This window comes from Pinus tabuliformis, chromosome J (genome assembly GCF_031772625.1).
Source record: "Pinus tabuliformis cultivar Carrire ecotype Pingquan chromosome J, CPIR1, whole genome shotgun sequence".
NCBI lineage: Eukaryota > Viridiplantae > Streptophyta > Pinopsida > Pinales > Pinaceae > Pinus > Pinus tabuliformis.
The window spans coordinates 275,768,837-275,787,803 of record NC_142295.1 but is presented as its reverse complement, the minus strand read 5'-3'; the positions used below and the strand labels follow the sequence as shown (position 1 = coordinate 275,787,803).

The 18,967-nt window shown below is 42.5% G+C and overlaps 1 protein-coding gene across 1 annotated transcript in view; it reads right to left on the bottom strand.

Moving 5' to 3' along the window:
- Window positions 1-17,372, bottom strand: part of LOC149226853 (protein NRT1/ PTR FAMILY 5.6-like) — a 44,246-nt gene extending 26,874 nt beyond the window's left edge. The window contains exons 1-3 of the mRNA XM_089380318.1: window positions 17,111-17,372; window positions 16,797-17,014; window positions 16,346-16,680 (exon numbers count right to left, since the gene is read on the bottom strand). Of these exons, the coding sequence (XP_089236444.1) occupies window positions 16,346-16,680; window positions 16,797-17,014; window positions 17,111-17,372 (815 nt within the window). The remainder of the gene's footprint in view (window positions 1-16,345; window positions 16,681-16,796; window positions 17,015-17,110) is intronic.
- Between the last annotated feature and the right edge of the window lie 1,595 nt (window positions 17,373-18,967).

Genomic DNA, 18,967 nt, shown 5'->3' with positions numbered 1-18,967 from the left:
GAACCATCAGCGCATTCAGTATCCAATGCTAACCTTGTTCATTGCATCCACTTCTCAGTTATCTCGGCCAAACTGAAAGGAGACAGGTGTCCAAGAGCAAAGAAAGATAATGATACGAGGAAGATAGAATTAGATATGTAGTTTAATTAGCACTCTTTGTAATTACAGTCAGTGCTTAATGTATTTAATGAATTAGTTAATTGGTAGATAAGGGTAATTAGTAATAGTCTTCGAGCTCCCCTCATGCTGGAGGAGGAAGCTCATAGTGGTTAAGATTGTATCTCTATATATAGATCAGACTTTGATGTAGGGGGGGTTGGATGTTTTGGAGAAGACTGTTTTTGGTTTATGTATAAACAAATTTCAGTAATGCAAATGACTATGTTTTCTTCTCAGGATTCACAATGGATCTTCTTGTTCAAATGTGTGATGGTATTCTTTCTTTAAGGTTCTTTTACAGTTTTGTTAATGCATAATCACTCAGAACTCATGAATCATGCTTTGACTTCCTGTATGCCTTGGCAAACTGTGGTTTCAAAGTTATGTTTGAACATATAGATGTAAAGTGCCCTGATTTCTATGAAAAGATAGTGTTTTTGTTTGCTGAGATATGAGAGACTCCATAAGCCCAATGGGAATCAATTCAATGTTGTCCAGCCAGCTTATTTTTCATGTGTCTTATAAGAGTTAGCCATCTTTTCTTCTCATTAGTCAATATTCATAATCTGTGAGAGAGCCCTCTCAGACTAAGGAGGCTAAGCCTTAGTCCAAAGCCTGGTTTGAAATAGTTACACAGAATCTTGCTGATTGGCAGCCTTCAGTGCTTGATTTTGTGATAACATTTTGGTGCGTCTGCCGGGAGCCTGAAGATTACTCATTCCCGAAATTTTAAGATTGAACTTCTGAAGGTAGCAGGAGCTCAAAAAGGTTTTCGAGGCTGCAAAACTACCTTGGCGACTCCACACATCAATATAAGGAATTGGAAGGTGACTCCACTACTAGAAGATCAGTAGCTTGATGAAGTTTCAAGATGGATTCTACTGCAAGAATGAATGCCAGGTATGCTCCTATGGATCGGTCTCATATCCCTGGTTTTCCAAATCCTATGCCAAAGGTTGATTGGTTAGATGATCTTCCAATATTCAAAGATGAAAAGAAGGATAATGCTGCTCTCCATTTGGTTAAATTCCATATGCATGTACACAGTCTTAAGGTTCATTTCCCTGAAGATTGTCTCATGAAAATGTTTATGACCACTTTAGAAGGAAAAGCATGGTCTTGGTATAAAAGTCTGGAAAATGGTTCAATATATTCGCTTGCTAGTTTTCATGATGAATTCTGTGAAATGTATAAAGAAGGTTATCCTTCCTTATTGCTGCTTAAAGATTGTTGTAGGCATTCTTTAAATCTTATTCAGTATTTGAAGGATTTTTATGATGATGATGAGTTTACGGATGAAGAAATTTTAGAGGCTCTTCATAACAATGCATTCCAGCACCAAGGAGAAGGTATAACATTCCATGAAACACAGTATGAAGAGCAGCAGGAGTTTACTTGTGAAAACCATGTTTTATCCTTAGATATTGATGTAGAGGTGCAGCAGATTTGTCAGGCTTCAGATCATGATGAAGATGAAATTGATTGCACCCAGCAAGAAGAAATATTGGAGGAAATTTTCTATGACCCTCAGGCAGAGGAAAAGCTTGTTCAATTTTGTAATTCCTTGCAGCAGCTTACTTCAAATAATGATCATAGTAGTGAGGAAAATTACATTGTTTGTGAGCATCATTCAGAAAGGCAGTTGGATAGCATATCAAATAAATTTGGTGTGGCTGAGGATAAGTTGTTTGAAGATATAGAATGTTATGAGAATCAGCAAACTAACCGTGTGTTTTTTGACCCTATAGCTGATTACATGGAAAAGATTTACTGTTCAGGATTCCAGTTATATTTTCATGTTGAAGAACAGTTACACCTCATGCTGCCTTGGTTACTTCAGTATCTGATTTATTTTTGTTTCAAGCACAGCCAAAGGACTCAAATGTCAGATAAGATAAATGATTGGCTACATTGGAAATATCATGTTGCTTGAGCTACAAGTGGAGCTTGCAGCTGATAGGGTAGGTAGGTAAGATAAATGCAAATAAGCTCAAGGTTGACTGAGCAATTATTTTTTTTAGTAGTGGTAGATATAGACTTCTATCTCCTACAGTGATCATCAAGCTTAAGCCCGAGGTGAAGGCCCAAGGAACTTAAAGAAGATGTTTGTTAAATAAATTTTTATTTGTCATAAATGGATAAGGCACTGGAACTGCAGGTTCTTAGTGTACCACAAGGGCACACTATCCCAAGTGGAGCCACTGTTATCACTGAAAATTCTGATGCCAAATAGCTCACACTAGCTTGAGGACAAAGTGTTTTGCAGCACATAAATCCTTTTGGCAGTTTCGCAGCGCAGCATGTTTTAGGTGATTTCGTAGCGCATAATTCATATTTTGCACTGGCTGCGCTACGAAATTTGGGAAATGAGTTCATTGCCTGATGTTGAGAGGCAAGCTATATTCAGGGAAGCAAAACAACACAACCATAGCCCACCCATATCACCTCTGTCTCCTATGGGTTCTGTGGGAATATCTGACTCGACATGTCACAGTGCTGGATCTTATCATCAATATACAAATAATACTGCTGTGTTTCATTCTCAAGGTTTTTCCTATAATCCCGCTACATTGGCAAGATAATGTTCATACAGGGAGCTCTTCCAAACAACTGTTAATTCAATATGCAACTGCAATATCTAAAGGTGGATGCAGAATAGACAGATTCGCGGTTTTGTTTCAAAATAATTTCACCATCAGAACATCATAGGGACTGTGGAGGCAGAGCGGATTTCTGTTGATCATGTTGCACACTTAAAACCCTCAGATGAAGATATAAAGATGGAAGTATGACTTCTGGGAAGAACGGGCTTTTGCCACCTTTTCTTGTTTATAATTTGCAAAAAAGTCTTGAAGAACAGAAAGATATCCTAAGGAGCTCTTGTATCTTTGTTCTTGTGTTGACATAGAGCATTTAAATCTGTTTGCTGGCCTTGATGATGGTGTTTAGTGTTTGGTGCAAGTTTAGTCAATATTATCAGAGGATGCTAAAATTGGGATATTACTTGAATATCTCGAGATTAGTTTTAATGAGATGCTGTAGGTGATGTTTGTTACAGGCATATTTCTCTGTTTTAAGCAGTCAACTTCCAGGAGGTATTTAGCGTAGCTGAAAGAATATTTTCGAAAATTGAAAGAGGTTTTTATTCCTAACATACTGAACTAGAAAAACCTCTTTCAGTTTCTTCAAATTGATTATGAGCTGGGAGAAACGAGTGACTAAAAGTTGCGCTACGAAACTGTTGTAGGTGCAGTTTTTAATTTCCTGTTTTACACATCTTCTTCAAAGATCGATTCTGGGCAGCTGGAGTAGTGTTTTAAAAAACCAAAAGAGGTTTTTGTTAAGCACGGATTGGTTCACAAAAACCTCCTTCAGTTTTTCCAAATACTTTTTCTGTGAGAAATTATGAGCTCTGTCCAAAGACATATTTTTCAGCCAGAACAACAGTTTCGTAGCAGCTGAAGCTAAACAATCCAATCTCAGTCACTAGTTTTGAACTACAAGTGGAAATGTTGAAAAGGGAATACATGCTGTAATCAAAGATCAGATTGAAGTTTAGCAAGGAGTGTCTATGGCCGAAAAGCTCATTTCATTCAAAGATAACTGTATGCAGGTCACTAATGAAGCAATAAGCAACATGAAGATTATTAAGTTACAGGCTTAGCATAAATGGGTTCATAGGAAAGTTGATGCTGCTCGTGGTAAAGAACGCATTTGAATAAGGAGGTTTAAAAAGTCAAAAGTCCAAGCAAAAAAAATTCCTTAAGGCAAATACACTCTGTTTTAGCAAAAACAGCAGTTTCGTAGCGCGCTACGAAACTGCTGTAGGTGTTGTTTTATGATGAAGACAAACAGTTTGATGGTAGGATCAGAAAATTATCAAAGGAAACGTCTAAGGGACATTTAGGAGACGACATGAGGCTAGCATAACCATTCAGATAATGACAAGTGTACCTTTTTGAAAAGGTGAAATGTTTTGTCTTAAGTTAAAGCTTTGATAAAGGTACTTTATTACCGGTTGTTAGGGTTTGGAAGGAGGTGCATACGAAGAGTTTTGGCTTGCACACCTGTTCAATCAACGAATCTTCCAGCACATTTGGGAATATGGTGATGCTCATCATTTTTGGGGTATTAAAGAGCTGGGAACATGTTGCTTAACTTTCGAAGGATGGTGGGAGACAAGGACCGGAAAAACAGGGGTTTGTTCTTATGATCAATGAACCATCAGCGCATTCAGTATCCAATGCTAACCTTGTTCATTGCATCCACTTCTCAGTTATCTCGGCCAAACTGAAAGGAGACAGGTGTCCAAGAGCAAAGAAAGATAATGATACGAGGAAGATAGAATTAGATATGTAGTTTAATTAGCACTCTTTGTAATTACAGTCAGTGCTTAATGTATTTAATGAATTAGTTAATTGGTAGATAAGGGTAATTAGTAATAGTCTTCGAGCTCCCCTCATGCTGGAGGAGGAAGCTCATAGTGGTTAAGATTGTATCTCTATATATAGATCAGACTTTGATGTAGTGGGGGTTGGATGTTTTGGAGAAGACTGTTTTTGGTTTATGTATAAACAAATTTCAGTAATGCAAATGACTGTGTTTTCTTCTCAGGATTCACAATGGATCTTCTTGTTCAAATGTGTGATGGTATTCTTTCTTTAAGGTTCTTTTACAGTTTTGTTAATGCATAATCACTCAGAACTCATGAATCATGCTCTGACTTCCTGTATGCCTTGGCAAACTGTGGTTTCAAAGTTATGTTTGAACATATAGATGTAAAGTGCCCTGATTTCTATGAAAAGATAGTGTTTTTGTTTGCTGAGATATGAGAGACTACATAAGCCCAATGGGAATCAATTCAATTTTGTCCAGCCAGCTTATTTTTCATGTGTCTTATAAGAGTTAGCCATCTTTTCTTGTCATTAGTCAATATTCATAATCTGTGAGAGAGCCCTCTCAGAATAAGGAGGCTAAGCCTTAGTCCAAAGCCTGGTTTGAAATAGTTACACAGAATCTTGCTGATTGGCAGCCTTCAGTGCTTGATTTTGTGATAACAGGTGGCGTGCTGAGGCCAACTAGTACAGCTGATGCCTCCCTTGCTAGAATGTCTGCCTTCTTCTCCTTGGGTTTCACCTTTTCAGGGCTTCCTGTAGAAGACCCTATTTTAGCCAATTTCGGGCTTCCTGTAGAAGCCCCTGTTTTGGTAATTTTCGGGCTGCCTGTAGAAGCCCTTTTTTCAATGATTTTCGGGCTTCCTGTAGAAGACCCTTTTTCTGTTTTCGGGCTTCCTGTAGAAGCCTGTTTCTGCTTTCTTGCAGACACAGGTGTCGCCACCTTGGCTTGCTTTGCTGCATGGGTTTTGCTTTTTGGTTTGGTTGCGGGTGCTGATGAGGTACTTGGGCTGATGTGGACCTTCTCAGCTTTGTCCGTTCTGCTCTGCAACCTTTTCTCTCTTGCTGACAAAATGGGTGTGTCACCTTTTTCCTCAGCATCCTTTTTCTCGTGCTTCCTCCTTTGTTCTTTCTTCTGCACTGTGGTCGGGGTCTTCTGGCCTGTTTCTTTCTTTTCCGCGGCCACTGCTTCTTTTTCCTCACTGCTGGAGGAACCCGTTTCTTCAGTCAACATCCTTATATCTCCATCTCTTGTCAAATTCCTGAATGATTCCCATGAGAGGGGAACCTTATATGAATGAAGCGCATCCTCCACAAGAAGTTTGATTAACCCATGGTGGGCTACCTGATCTGGTATGCCTTCTTTTAACTTTGTGGCACACTCAATTAGAGACTGTAGCAGGAAATAAGGAATGCTCAGTTTATTTTCTACAGGAAGATCAATCTGGTGTCTCAATTCAGTGAGCAACCTGAAGTGATACGCGTACACGATGCTAAAACGGCCTTCACAGGTTATATACTTCATGATTTGCAGGCTAACTTCATTCCATGGTGGCAGCAAGCTGGTTCTTCGCACCCCATTTTTGTCCTCCGTGAATTCCTCCTCAGGTGGAAAGAATTCTTTCTTTGCCTGCTGGCTCAACTTCCTTTCTTCCTTATCCCATGGCAAACCCATTGGAAGTTCAGTAATTCGACTGATATACTGCGGGGTGAGCTTGAGGCTTAGGCCCCTGAAGTTCACGGTGGCCAGCGTTTTGGATTTCGGCCTCAAGGCTTGTAAAAATTCTTCTGCCACTTCATCGTCATGACCCTGCAACTTGTCACAAAAGGATATCCATTGTGCCTGTGTGAAGAGCTCTACCACCTCTGGGTTTTCTCTTAATTTTGATGAATCAGTGGGTTCCCGTCTAATAAACCCACCCGACATGATAAAAACTGTGCTAGAGGTGGCGAATGCGGAAGAAGTTTAGCTTACGGAGACAGGGCGTGGAATTACGCTTCTGTTGTGCAAATAATTCACAACTTATCCCTGAGGACCTTACACAGTTTAATTCACTGACATCCTGTAGAACGACAGTCTATGCACAGCAGACAATAATTTCGACCATTTCCTACAACCAGACTGTAGACGACGATCCTGCCACCTTTAAAAACCAATTGCATGGAGAGTTCAGGGTTACCTTTTTATCTGCCACCTTTTTACGTGAGGAACCCGCCTTCCTGTAGAAACAGCTTTCCTGTAGGAGCAGCTTTCCTGTAGGAGCAGCGCGTGATCCCTGGGGAAGACTGCAGTTGGTCTGCGTTCTCGGTGGTGCTTCACAGCCGTTTTGGTAGCCAAAGGCTTGGAGTTTCGAACTGCAGAGAGATCTGAATGTGCACTCGAGGTTCGAACGGCGAATGATAAATGCATGCGGCCAATCTAGCCGATTAGATTTGAATCGGCGGAATCCGTGGCGCGGGGGGTGAGTTGTCCCCGCCGGACCGTTGGATGACGTCGTCCCATCATTTGACTGCGCGTTCACTTACTACCGCATCATCCCTCCAGCAGATCCGCCGCCGTTTCTTCTGCTAAATCCGTTTTTACCGACGGGGATTGTCCTCACGTGTGTGCGAATCATTCCTTTTGTCACGGCCGCCACCCAAACATCTGACTGGACCATTAATCGGTCGACGTGGCCAGTCAACTGGCAATACAGCCGCTCAACCCATTCACTTTACACTTTGCAAACAATTCAAAGTAAAATTCATGCGATCTGACGGAAGAAAGGGTCGAGACACTTACCTGCGCGGCTGCAACACGATTTCTCGGGTTTTGGACGATGATGAATGGATCTACCTGCTGCTGGTGAATTTGCACAGGCCCGGAGGTTCACGTTTACAGGCTGCCGACGATGGAGTTGATGCTTGGCTGCATGCGTCCGCGTTCATTGTATATGGCCAGCGCTGTGAATAGTATACACTCTAGCGGGCTTAACTGTTACAGGACTCCCGCGGGATGTCTTGTAACAGTTCTTCCTCCTTGGGTGCATGCTGCACGACGAAGGATCTGGCCTCCCGATTACGCTCCCAGGGCTTCTGGATGACTAGGACGGATATGGTATGAGATCTCAGAGTTTTTTTCATTTAAAACTTGCTTTTTCTGAGAACTCATCGATCTGCTTTGCTGGTGCAGGTAACTTCGTTGCATGTCGACAAGGATGGCAGGACGAGGTGACAACAATGTGCAAGGGAGATAACAATAGCTTGCATGCGTCCAAACCGATCCTTAGTCGTTAGATCTTCTCATAACATGGATTCTGGACCGTCCTGGGCTTCTACAGGAAGTTTCCTGTAGAAATACAGAGCTTCCTGTAGAAAGGTTGCGTTTCCTGTAGAGAGTTTGCACCTTCCTGTAGAAAATCTGCATCTTCCTGTAGAAAATCTGCGTCTTCCTGTAGAAGACTCAAGCTGTAATAAAATTGCACATACCTTGGAGAAAATGAGTATTCTTGGAGGAGGTGCTGGTGAGGTCTCCTGACAGCATGATAAGGATCCTGAGCTCTGAGTTGAGAGGCTTCCTCTCCTCCATAGAACACCTGCAACCTGCATGCAATTTTACATAATGAATCTGTTGACCTTGTTTTTTTCTTTTGTTTTTTTTTCTTTTTCTTTTTCTTTTTTTTCTCTTTTTTTTTTTGAAAGATAACAGGGGCGCCTCATTGAGGTTTTCACCCTTGCCATCTGCCTTAAGCGCCTCAAAGAGGTTTTCACTCAAGGATCTTTTTCCAATCTCCTTTTTTTTTTTTTTTTTTTCAAAAGACAATAGGGGCGCCTCAATGAGGTTTTCACCCCTACCACCTGCCTTGGGCGCCTCAGAGAGGTTTTCACCCAAGGATCTTTATTATTATTATTATTTTTTATTTTTTTATTTTTTTTTTTAGATCTTTCAGGGTATGCCCAAAGGAGAGGCAGAACCCTTCTCTATGACTAATACTGATTTCTCCATAGTTTTGATGAACTCTTGTCTTGAGAGAGGCTTCTTGTAGATCTTCAATATATGCCCATTGACAAGCATGGGGATGGCTTCCTCATCAATGGTCCGAATAAGCACAGATCCATTGTCATGACATTTTTCCACTGTATATGGTCCTAGCCATCTGGTTCTCAGTTTCCCCTTGAAATCTTTGTATCTGGAGTCATACAACAAAGCCCAATCTCCAGGCTGGAATTGCTTGTCATGGAGATGTTGGTCATGTCACACCTTTCTCTGAAGTTGAACCACTTCTGAGTGAAGGAGGGCCTACATTCGGTGCTCATCCAGTGCATTCAGCTGCAATAACCTTTCTTGTTGTGCATGGCTGAGATCTAGATCTAGCTGAGTTGCCATCCTCAAAGTGTTGTATTCAAACTCAATGGACAGCAAAGCTTTCTTCCCATAGACCAGCTCATAAGGTGTGAAGCCGGTGGTGGTCTTCCAGGTGGTGTTGTAAGCCCATGTGGCCTCAACCAGGCGATCTGCCCAGTCCCTTCTGCTGCTGCTCACCACCTTAGTCAAGATCCCTTCTAATGCTCTATTGGTGACTTCCACCTGCCCATTTGCTTGAGGGTGATAGGGGGTGGAAGTCCTATGCTTGATCTTGTGATGAGCTAGTAGATCTTCAACTAAGTTGGATGTGAACTGGCTCCCTTGATCGGTGACCAGCTCCCTTGGGTAGCCAAACTTGTAGAAGATGTTTTCTCTTAAGAACTCGGCCACCTTTTCTTCTGTTGCTGCTTTGATTGCTTTAGTCTCTGCCCACTTTGTCAGGTAGTCAGTACACACAATGATGTAAGACCTTTGCCTCGAAGGAGGGTTGATAGGACCCACAAAGTCCATGCCCCACTTCTCAAATGGCTCAAGAGTCACTTGAGGTTGGAGAGGCATCTCATCCCTTTGAGTCGGTTTCCCCATTCTTTGGCATTGGTCACATTGGCTGATATATCTTCTGACATCTTGATGAAGTGTGGGCCAATAGTAGCCTGCCTGCAGGATCTTGAAGGCAGTCCTCTTTGCTGCAAAATGTCCTCCACAAGGCCCATCATGACAGGTGAGGAGGATATCAAAGATTTCCTCCTCCCTTACACAACGCCTTAAGATCTGATCGGGGCCAAGCTTGAACAGATTGCCCCCGATCCAAGTAAATGAGGCACTTTTTCTGATGATTCTGCTCTTCTCTCTTGAAGATAGGTGCGGAGGGAACTGTGCTGAAACAAGGTAGTTTGCTATATCAGCAAACCATGGAAAGAGTGCTGAGATAGCAAACAGATGTTCATCAGGCATCTGGTCATCCACCGTTCCATCCTCATCTACAGACAAATCCAATCTAGATAAAAAGTCAGCAACAACATTTTCTTTACCTGGTTTGTCAACAATGGTCAAATCAAACTGCTGCAACAAAAGTAACCATCTAATAATACGAGCATTCACATCTGGTTTATTCATTAAATATCTAATGGCAGCATGGTCTGTATGTACAAATGTTTGATAGCCAGTGATATAGTGTCGGAACTTGTTCAGTGCATGGACCACAGCCAAAAACTCCTTCTCAGTTACAGTGTAATTCAGCTCAGCTTTGGACAAGTTTTTACTAACAAAGTAAATGGCATATGGAATTTTTTGTTCGATTTGTCCTAAAGCTGCACCTATGGCTTTGTTCGAGGCATCAGTGTGGATGTGGAAAGGTAGGGCCCAGTTTGGACCTCTCAGGATTGGGGCTGACACCAACTTGTCCTTTAATTCATTCAAAGCCCTCTGACAATCATCAGTCCACTTAAATTCCACATCGTTTGCCAACAGGCCAAACAATGGTGAGGCTAGCTTGCTGAAGTCCTTAATGAATCTCCTGTAATACCCTGCTAATCCTAAGAAACTCCGAACATCCCTTACCTTTTGAGGAGGTGGAACCTTCTTGATGAGAGCAATTTTGTTAGGATCCACCTGTAACCCTTGGCAAGAAATGGTATGGCCTAACACGGTCCCTTCAGTCATCAGGAATTCACATTTTTCAGGACTAAGGGACAGGTTCATCTCAATGCATTTGGTTAGGACTTTTCCCAGATTGGACAATGCTTCCTGGAAATTGGCCCCATAGGGAGTGAAGTCATCCATATAGATTTCCACTGCATCATGGACCAGCTCTGAGAAGATGCTCAAGACAGCTCTCTGGAAGGTAGCAGGAGCATTGCATAGCCCAAAGGGAAGAACTCGGTAGGCAAAGGTACCCCAAGGGCAAGTGAAGGTGGTCTTATCTTGGTCTTCCGGGCTGATTTGAATCTGGTTGTACCCGCTAAACCCATCCAGGAAAGAGAAGAACTTCTTTCCTGCCAGCCCATCCAACACCTGATCTATGAAAGGTAGAGGGAAATGGTCTTTCTTGGTAGCTTTGTTCAGTTCTCGGTAGTCCACACAGATTCTCCACTTCCCATTCTTCTTGGGAACCAACACCAGAGGGGACACCCATTCACTATCTGAGATGGGGTAAATGAATCCGGCATCCAACAGTTTTTGCAGTTCTTCCTTGACAATGTCCTTAAGGGCTGGATTCATTCTCCTCTGAGGTTGCCTAACCGGTTTACAACCCTCTTTGATGTATATGTGATGGGTACAGACCGAGGGATGGACTCCTTTCATCTCCTTATAGCTCCAAGCAAAAGCATCTAGGTGGCTGGCCAACAGGTTGCACAGCTCCTTTTCCTGGGAAGGAGATAGGGAGGAGCTGATCTTTAACGTTCTCTCAGGGCCGAACTCCACATTCTTGACTCTAGGAGTGACAGGGTTGGTCGTACAAAGATCCACTAGGGTGCTGGCTTGGGCATCCTCCACCAATTTCTCTAAGGATAGTGCACTGGAAGGTGGATTCTGGATCAAGGTCTCAATCAAGTCATCCTCGGTTGGGGGGTCTCTTCTGGTGGTATCTAGGGTGCACAAAGGTGCTGAGTACACTTCATCCTCATCTCCTTCCTCCAACCAAAGTGGTAAGTCATGCTCTAAGGAAGGTTGGGCAAAAGGATATAGGACTAGCTGCTTGGACATAGGACCATTTTTGATGGTCATATTTCCTGCACGACAACTGATGTAAGCATCTGCAGTGGCTAACCAAGGCCTTCCCAAAATAAGAGGATATCCAGTAAGCTTTGCCTTGGGTTGCAGAACCAAGAAATCTGCAGGGTATTCCCAAGAGTCGACAGAGACCAAGACATCCTCCACAATCCCTTCGGGAGTCACAGTGGAGCGATCTGCAAGTTGCAGAACTGTCGAGGTCTTCCTCAAGGAACCCTGAAGATTGAGCTTGAGCATGGTGTCCCTGGTCATCACATTAATGGCAGCCCCCAAATCAATCAAAGTGTGAGGTATGATGATGCCATTGATGTGGACATCCACTACAGGACTCCCAGGATCTAGATACTTTGGGCAGATGACTTGTCCTAACATAAGGTCAGACAGTTGTCCTAAGACATTGATGGTTGAAGCATCTCTCTTTCACCTGCCTGGGTGTTTGAAACACTTTTCCTTAACCAGTTTGTTGTATATTGGCACATCCTTGATGGCTTGGAGAAGTGGTATTTTTACACACAACTGCTTGAGCTCACCCAGAAGCTCATCCTCCTCTGGGTTGGGTTGTGTGGTGGCTGTTAGTCTCTCAGGAAAGGGTGGAATAGCCTTTGGTTCACTTTCCTGTTTATCTTCCTCATCCTCTGGGGGAGGAGGTTGGCGATCTGGAAGAGTCTTGCCAGATCGAAGATTGATCTCCTGGATCTCCACAGCATAAGTAGGGCATGATGTTTCCCCAACGTATACCTGCTGGGCCTGTCTATTATTGGGGTTCGGGTTTGGTTGAGCAGGTATTTGGGGTTGCCTTGGAGGAGCAGGAGGCAATGGTTGAGGTTGAACTGGTGGTGGAGGCAAAATGGCAGGCGGAGTGTTGTATTGGGGCCTCCACCCCGACTGAGGTGCATTCCACTGAGGCTATGGCTGGGCCTGTGAGTGATAAGAATGAGTAGTGGGTGGAGTAGGGTACTGAGGTGGATAAGACCATGGAGGAGGCATAGACCAGGAAGGATGAGCAAGGGGACCCCAGGAAGGCATAGGAGTCGATTGGTTGGGGTTGTAACAAGCTTGAGGTGCCCCTTGCATCCCCTGCTGGTAAGTTCTAGGTCCTTGTGGCCTCCTTTGGTTGAGGTAATAGAGAGGTTCAGTGGGAGCTTCTGTCCCTTGGTACATGGCTTTAAATCCAGGTAAGGTTGGACATTGGTTTGTGGGATGGTCCTCCTCACAAACGAAACACACTTCAACCGAATGCAATGGACATTCGTTCTTAGGGTGCCTCCTGGTAAATCTAGGGCAGAAGATAGCCAAGGCTCTCTTAGCCTCTTCCTTCTTTTGCTGGATCCTGAATGTGTCCAGCTACATGGCAATGGTCTGTCTCACCTCACTCTTAAGATCTTCCAATTGATTTGCAAACTCATGTTTGGAGAAAGGGACACCAGTTGAGAGGAGGGTTCCTCTACCTCGTTTCTGAACTGCCCTGGAGTGGTTTCTAAACACAGTCTTGATGTCCTCATAAGGCAGTTGGTAAATGTCCCCCCCAGCTAACATGTGAAGGGTATCTAAGAGGTCTTCGGGGACTCCTCAGAGCAGGACCAACTTGAGGGATTCAGGGTCAAGTGTGCACCTGGCCCGCTTATAGCTAAGTTGGAACCTCTCCTCATAATCCTCTAGGGACTCATCATTTCCCATGGTCATCCGAAAGATTTCTCCCTTGGTTTCCTTGGACCTACAGTAATCCCTGTACTTGGTATTGAAAGCTTGCTGCATCTTAGCCCAAGTGGTGATACTATTCCCAGGTAAGCCCATGAACCAGCGTAATGTTGCATCCTTAAGAGTGGAAGGGAAGAGTTTCAGCTTCTGCTCATCTTCAGTATAGTCATAGGTTCTACAAAGGACAGCAAACTCGAACAGGAAGGTATCAGGATCTTCAGTAGTCAGTCCATGGAAGTGAGGTAAGGCGGAGGGGCTAATGTTCTTCATTTTCATCTCTCCATTGGTCTCTCGGATGGGGAAGGCACCTTCTATTCTCTCATCTTCTCTTCTATTGTCAGCCATAGCTTCAGATGGGATGGTTTCTAATTCTTCTTCTACTATAGGATCTTTGTATATCTCAGGAGGTTCACCTATAGGTTCTTCTGGATCACTGTCACCGAAGAAGAGAGAAGGGTGACTCAGTGATGTGGTGGGGGTGTTGGGTAAGAATTTGCCTGTTTTATCTCGATTCCTACGAGGCATGAAATGGAAAGACTTTTTTGATTGCTTTTGTTTTTCTGCGGTACCTGCAAAACTGAAACAGATTGATCTACAACTAACTATAAAGATGCAGAATTAAACTGAAGGTAGGAAAGAACTAATCTACTTTGCTCAAATGAAATTGCAGGAATGGAAATGCTAGTCTACGCTTGCAGAATTGAAACACTAATCTACGCTTTGCAGAAATGAAATGCTAATCTATGAAAGCAGGAAATGCTAATCTATGAAAGCGGGAAATGCTAATCTATGAAAGCAGGAAATGTCTATGCTACTTTTGCAGAATGGAAATGAAATAAACTACTTAGCAGAAGGCAAGAGTAAGAAAATAGAAGAAAAGCAACAATTTCTAATACTCTGACGCTTCCCCGGCAACGGCGCCAAAAAGATGGTGGGCTCCAGTATTGTAGCAATAATGCTACAACTCCTGGAGCTTCCTATCTCTAATTTTATCAACCCGGTAGTTCGTACAAACTTGGAAGCGACGGTGTTGTATGCACAAGTACTAGCTCTTGTCGCAGCTGTCACTTGGTCAGCTGGCACAAGTCCGCTAGGGCTCAAGCCAACTTCTATATGTTCTCAGAAGAAGCTTTCTAAATGATGGACGAAGGCTATCTCAAAGGAAATTAATCTACTTTGCAAAAATGAACTGAAAGCCAACCAAAACATGGAAACCCTAGTAAACCCTAATCTGACTAGTTTAACCTCTATGATGCAATAGTGAGAGTGAAAATGTCTAAAAATGATGCCATTACTTCTAGTGATGTGAAATCCATGAACTCAAACTACTTCCATTGAAAAGAACATTGTTTTTGTATTTTTGCTTAAGTGGATGGAGTGATTATGATTTTGTTTCTTATTAGGGTTTGGCTGTGCAGAGGTGGTTCGAAGGAAAGAAAGATTGGGAAAGGTCAGGAGGGCTAGGAGAGGTTCCAGAGGATCCAAAACATCATTCCATAGAAGTCCTACAACGTTCAGGTGCTCGGCAACCGAGGTTACAGGTTTCTACAGGATGTCTGTAGGGGATCCTACAGGAAGCTTGGGATTTCTACACGAAGTCTGCTAACTTCTACAGGATGTGTTGTAGTGGGAGTTCTGGGTGATGGAGGAGTGGAGGAGTGGTATGGGTGAATGGGTAAGGTGAAGGAGGAGTTTGTGGTGGCTCAGGGACAGAGATCTGAGGTGAGGAAAGAGTGAGTACAGTTGGTTGGTGAATAGAAGGGTGGAAGCAAGGAAAAGTTAAAAAGATGGAGCTACGTGAGAAGTAGAAGGGTTGGAAGGCTAACGAGCTGAACAGAGGTCGAGCAGGTGGCTTTAGGCGTGGTTGATAAGAAGAAGAACACGATAACGTGATGCTATTCAGTGTAAAAGAAACAAATCCTCTATATCTTGCACAAAACCGAGAATTCCATCAACCTATTCTAATTGTGTTATTAAACCAATGAACATCAATGTAAAGTGTGGAGAAAAATCGTGCATGGTGTTGGAACGAAGCAGTAATGCTCAAGAGAAAAATGCATGGATGGATCTACGATTGCAATGACTGTGTGGCAGCTTGCATGAAAGCATAAGACTGCGTTTTTGGTGGTTGGTACAGCCCACACCCCCAATCTCTAGGCAGAGATGGTAGCGAGTGCACTATCAACCTTTTTTTAGAGCTCTAATGAATTACAATCCTCCTACTCTAATCTAAGCAACTGAAAGCACTTGAACTGTAAACTAATCCTACTCAATCACATACAAGAAATCAAATCAGTAGACTGTAAATTCTAAATGCATGTCAAAACAGAGGAAATAAAGTGCTGCAAGGAAACAAGTAACAATACAAAGAAGAGGAGGTCTATTACTCTCAGGTTGGGCCCTAACCTGAGAGCTATAGCTCCCTTAGAAACTCAAAATTGGATCAAAAGCTGCCTGTCTTTATTGAATAATCATGAGTCTAATGACATGCCAAAACTGGCTTACAAAGAGCAAAAACCGAGCTGTAGCTCGTGCTTAGAAATTGCAACAGTAGTTCAAAAGTTCAAAAAGCTCCTATCAAAGGCTACGGCCTTAATATTTATACAAGATGAGGATCAAGCTGGCTTCCTCAATTAATGGAGCTCAGCTGTCCAACTAAGAGTTAAACTGCTATAAACTGTTGTCCCTGTAGAACATGTTGGCTGCCTTTAAGCTCGGTGGGGAGAGTTGTTGGAGCTCAGAGTTAGGGTGGAGATCACGAGGGAGGTTATTTAAGGCTGTAAACAACCTCCCTATAAACCTGTAATGCCACCTTTGTTGTCTCCTTGTCTCCTTCTGCGTGGTCTTTGCTCCCTTTAATGCCAAAAAACCTGAAATCATCATGTATTAGCCACATAGATATAATGCCTGCCCTTCTTCCTACAAATAACACGAATATACCAAGAAATGAATGCATAAGTGCTAAAAGATGAAGGGTTGAGCAAGGTAAGTAGGCCAAATGAGCCCAATTTGTTACCAAAAATTGGGGCTCATCACAAATCCCCAACTTACCTTCTCCTGAACGTAAGCAACAACAGTGACTGCGAAGAGGAGGCCAGTTAAGACCCCAAAATACCAGAAATTAAAGAAGGAACTCTTCTTAATAGCGTCTATTTTATCTTCCTCATCGAACTGATCTGTACCAAATGCTTGTAGAGAGGGCTTGTGGCCGCTAGTCCCCAAGGATATTAAATACAGTGCCAAGTAAAAAACACCAGTTTGGGTACTGGTGGCCTTCCCGCATCTTCCATCACAATGATCAGGTGGCTTGAGAGCTGACAGAGATGCTGACAGCGTCAGTAAAATTAAGCCCTGAAACATATATATATAATAAATAAGCTTCAAAAAGATTGCGCAGTCAGGAAAACTGTAACATAGCTTACAACAATTAATATGGGAATAGATTTTTAAGAAAATTTCAGTCTCACCGAGAGATATAATATGGAGGAGGTAAGGACCATCCAGTAGCGCCCACAATAAGCATCTGCTAAAAATCCCCCTACAAGAGGCATAACGCATGTGACACCCACCCAGTAGCTGACATTTTTGGCAGAAGTTGCTAGCTCTTCGTGCAGCACAGTTGTTAGATAAATGATTAGGTTTGTTGCAATCGCAAAGTATGCAAGCCTCTCGCTGAATTCATTTGCTGCACAATTACAAATCAATATCGAAATTAGAAACGGAATACTCTTTAACTCAGCGTTCTGGGAGACAGATGATAGCAGTATTTATGATGAGTTACTGATGATGAAGACAGAAGCCTTCCATCCACCCGTTTTTCGCCTGAGAACGCGCATTCCCCTCACATCCACTGATCCATCTGCGACCCATTCTTCCTGCCCATCGTTTCTGCGGGCCTTCGGTCGCTCGCTTGTCTTCCAAAACTCCACCCAATCCTGGCACAGTTGGAATCTCATAACCATATTCAATGCCAGAGAATAACCTCTGAACTCAAGGATGTCGGTCTTGCAGGTCTTTATTCCTTTCTCCAAACCATAACACATTCCATTAATAACAATACATTCCATTAATAAAAAAAGCAATATGCGGCACATACATACTCCAGCTTACCCGCGGAAATGTACATCTGTCTGAGTTGAAAAGGACTCGAGTCTGTACCGCAGTAACGTCAAACAGTGAGCCCAAGCGTGCCATTCACCTCGAACGATGCGAAGCCCGCAATAAGACCCCAAAACCTTTCCACCCCAAAATTTTGGTTCGACTTAGGTTATATTGTTAATATAATGAAAAATCACATCGGTCAACCAACGGTCAGCGATCGATCCATCGCATATAGTCCCCGGCAGAAACTAATAACATGATAAACCCATTCATTTATCGATATTTAAAACAAGGATAACAACTTAATTATTTCCTGGATTATCGACAATGCCAGGGTTACAACAATGAAACATATAGATGAAGGAGAAACTGGGATTTGTAAATCCATCTTGTCTGTCATGTCAAAATAAGTCAGACTAAGTATCTGTTTGAACAAACTAAAGCCCAGCGTTATGTGCCTAAGGGTTTCCTCAAGGGAAATGGACTACAATGCGCAGGTTTTCTGAAGGAATAAAAATAAAAATAAAAAGACCTTTGAAACCATGCATAAAGACGTCAAAGAATGAACCAGACTTCATTGTTAAAAAGACAGGGAAATATTTTTTTAGAAATTCAACGAGACTATACAATTAACACTTGCTTTTAGACTAATAATGCCTGTGCCAGTGAAAATTCAAAACCATAATGGGATCAGGGGACACGCAAGGAGAAAAACTCAAACTACGTTCAATTTGTTGACAAAAGAAGACCATTAAAAGCTTCCCTGTAAATAATAGTGCCTATGAAAGAAAATTTAGTTATTGAGTCATAGGACCGTCCTTTGTGCTTAATTTCCCAGGTCATAGACATAGTTTTTTGCCAAATTTTGATTACAGAATGATTGCATTTGTCGGATTGAAGGGATGAAAACCCTCTAAAGGCTCAAGAAAGGTAAAAATGGAGTGCATGGTTCGAAGTGATGGCAATAACCGTGAGTAAATGCAGCAATAAAGATCGAAACAGAGTGTGTTAATGAGCTCAAAACTAGGCCTAGGGAATTGTATGCCAAATCACTCAGTCCGTAGAACATGAGCCAATATAAATGTGCCAACGAGGTAGGGTTGTACGAGAGTAGTGGTGACTCAGAAATAGAGTGGGATGATGAGAACAAACTATTGACAATGCACGGCGACAGACTTTAATTGCAAAATTAACATTATGATCAGAGGATCAACATGGACAATGAATCCCCCTAGGGTGACGGGTGAGGTGTAAGGGAGGATTAAATGAAATGAAGTGATATTTTAAGGTCCATAAGGCTAAAAATAGTCTATGAGACCATTAGTTCTTTGTTTTTCGTTTTTTGCAATTCAATCCTTTTCCAATTCAAATTGATGATGAGCTAGCCCAACTTTCCAACAATCCCCTTGTTGAAAAGACAGTGCCAAGAAACTGATGCTAACATGTTCTCATAACTTTCTCTGATGTCTTTGAATGCATCATATTCCAAAATAAAATATTTTTCCGATTCCACTACCCCAGACGTGCAAAATGTACA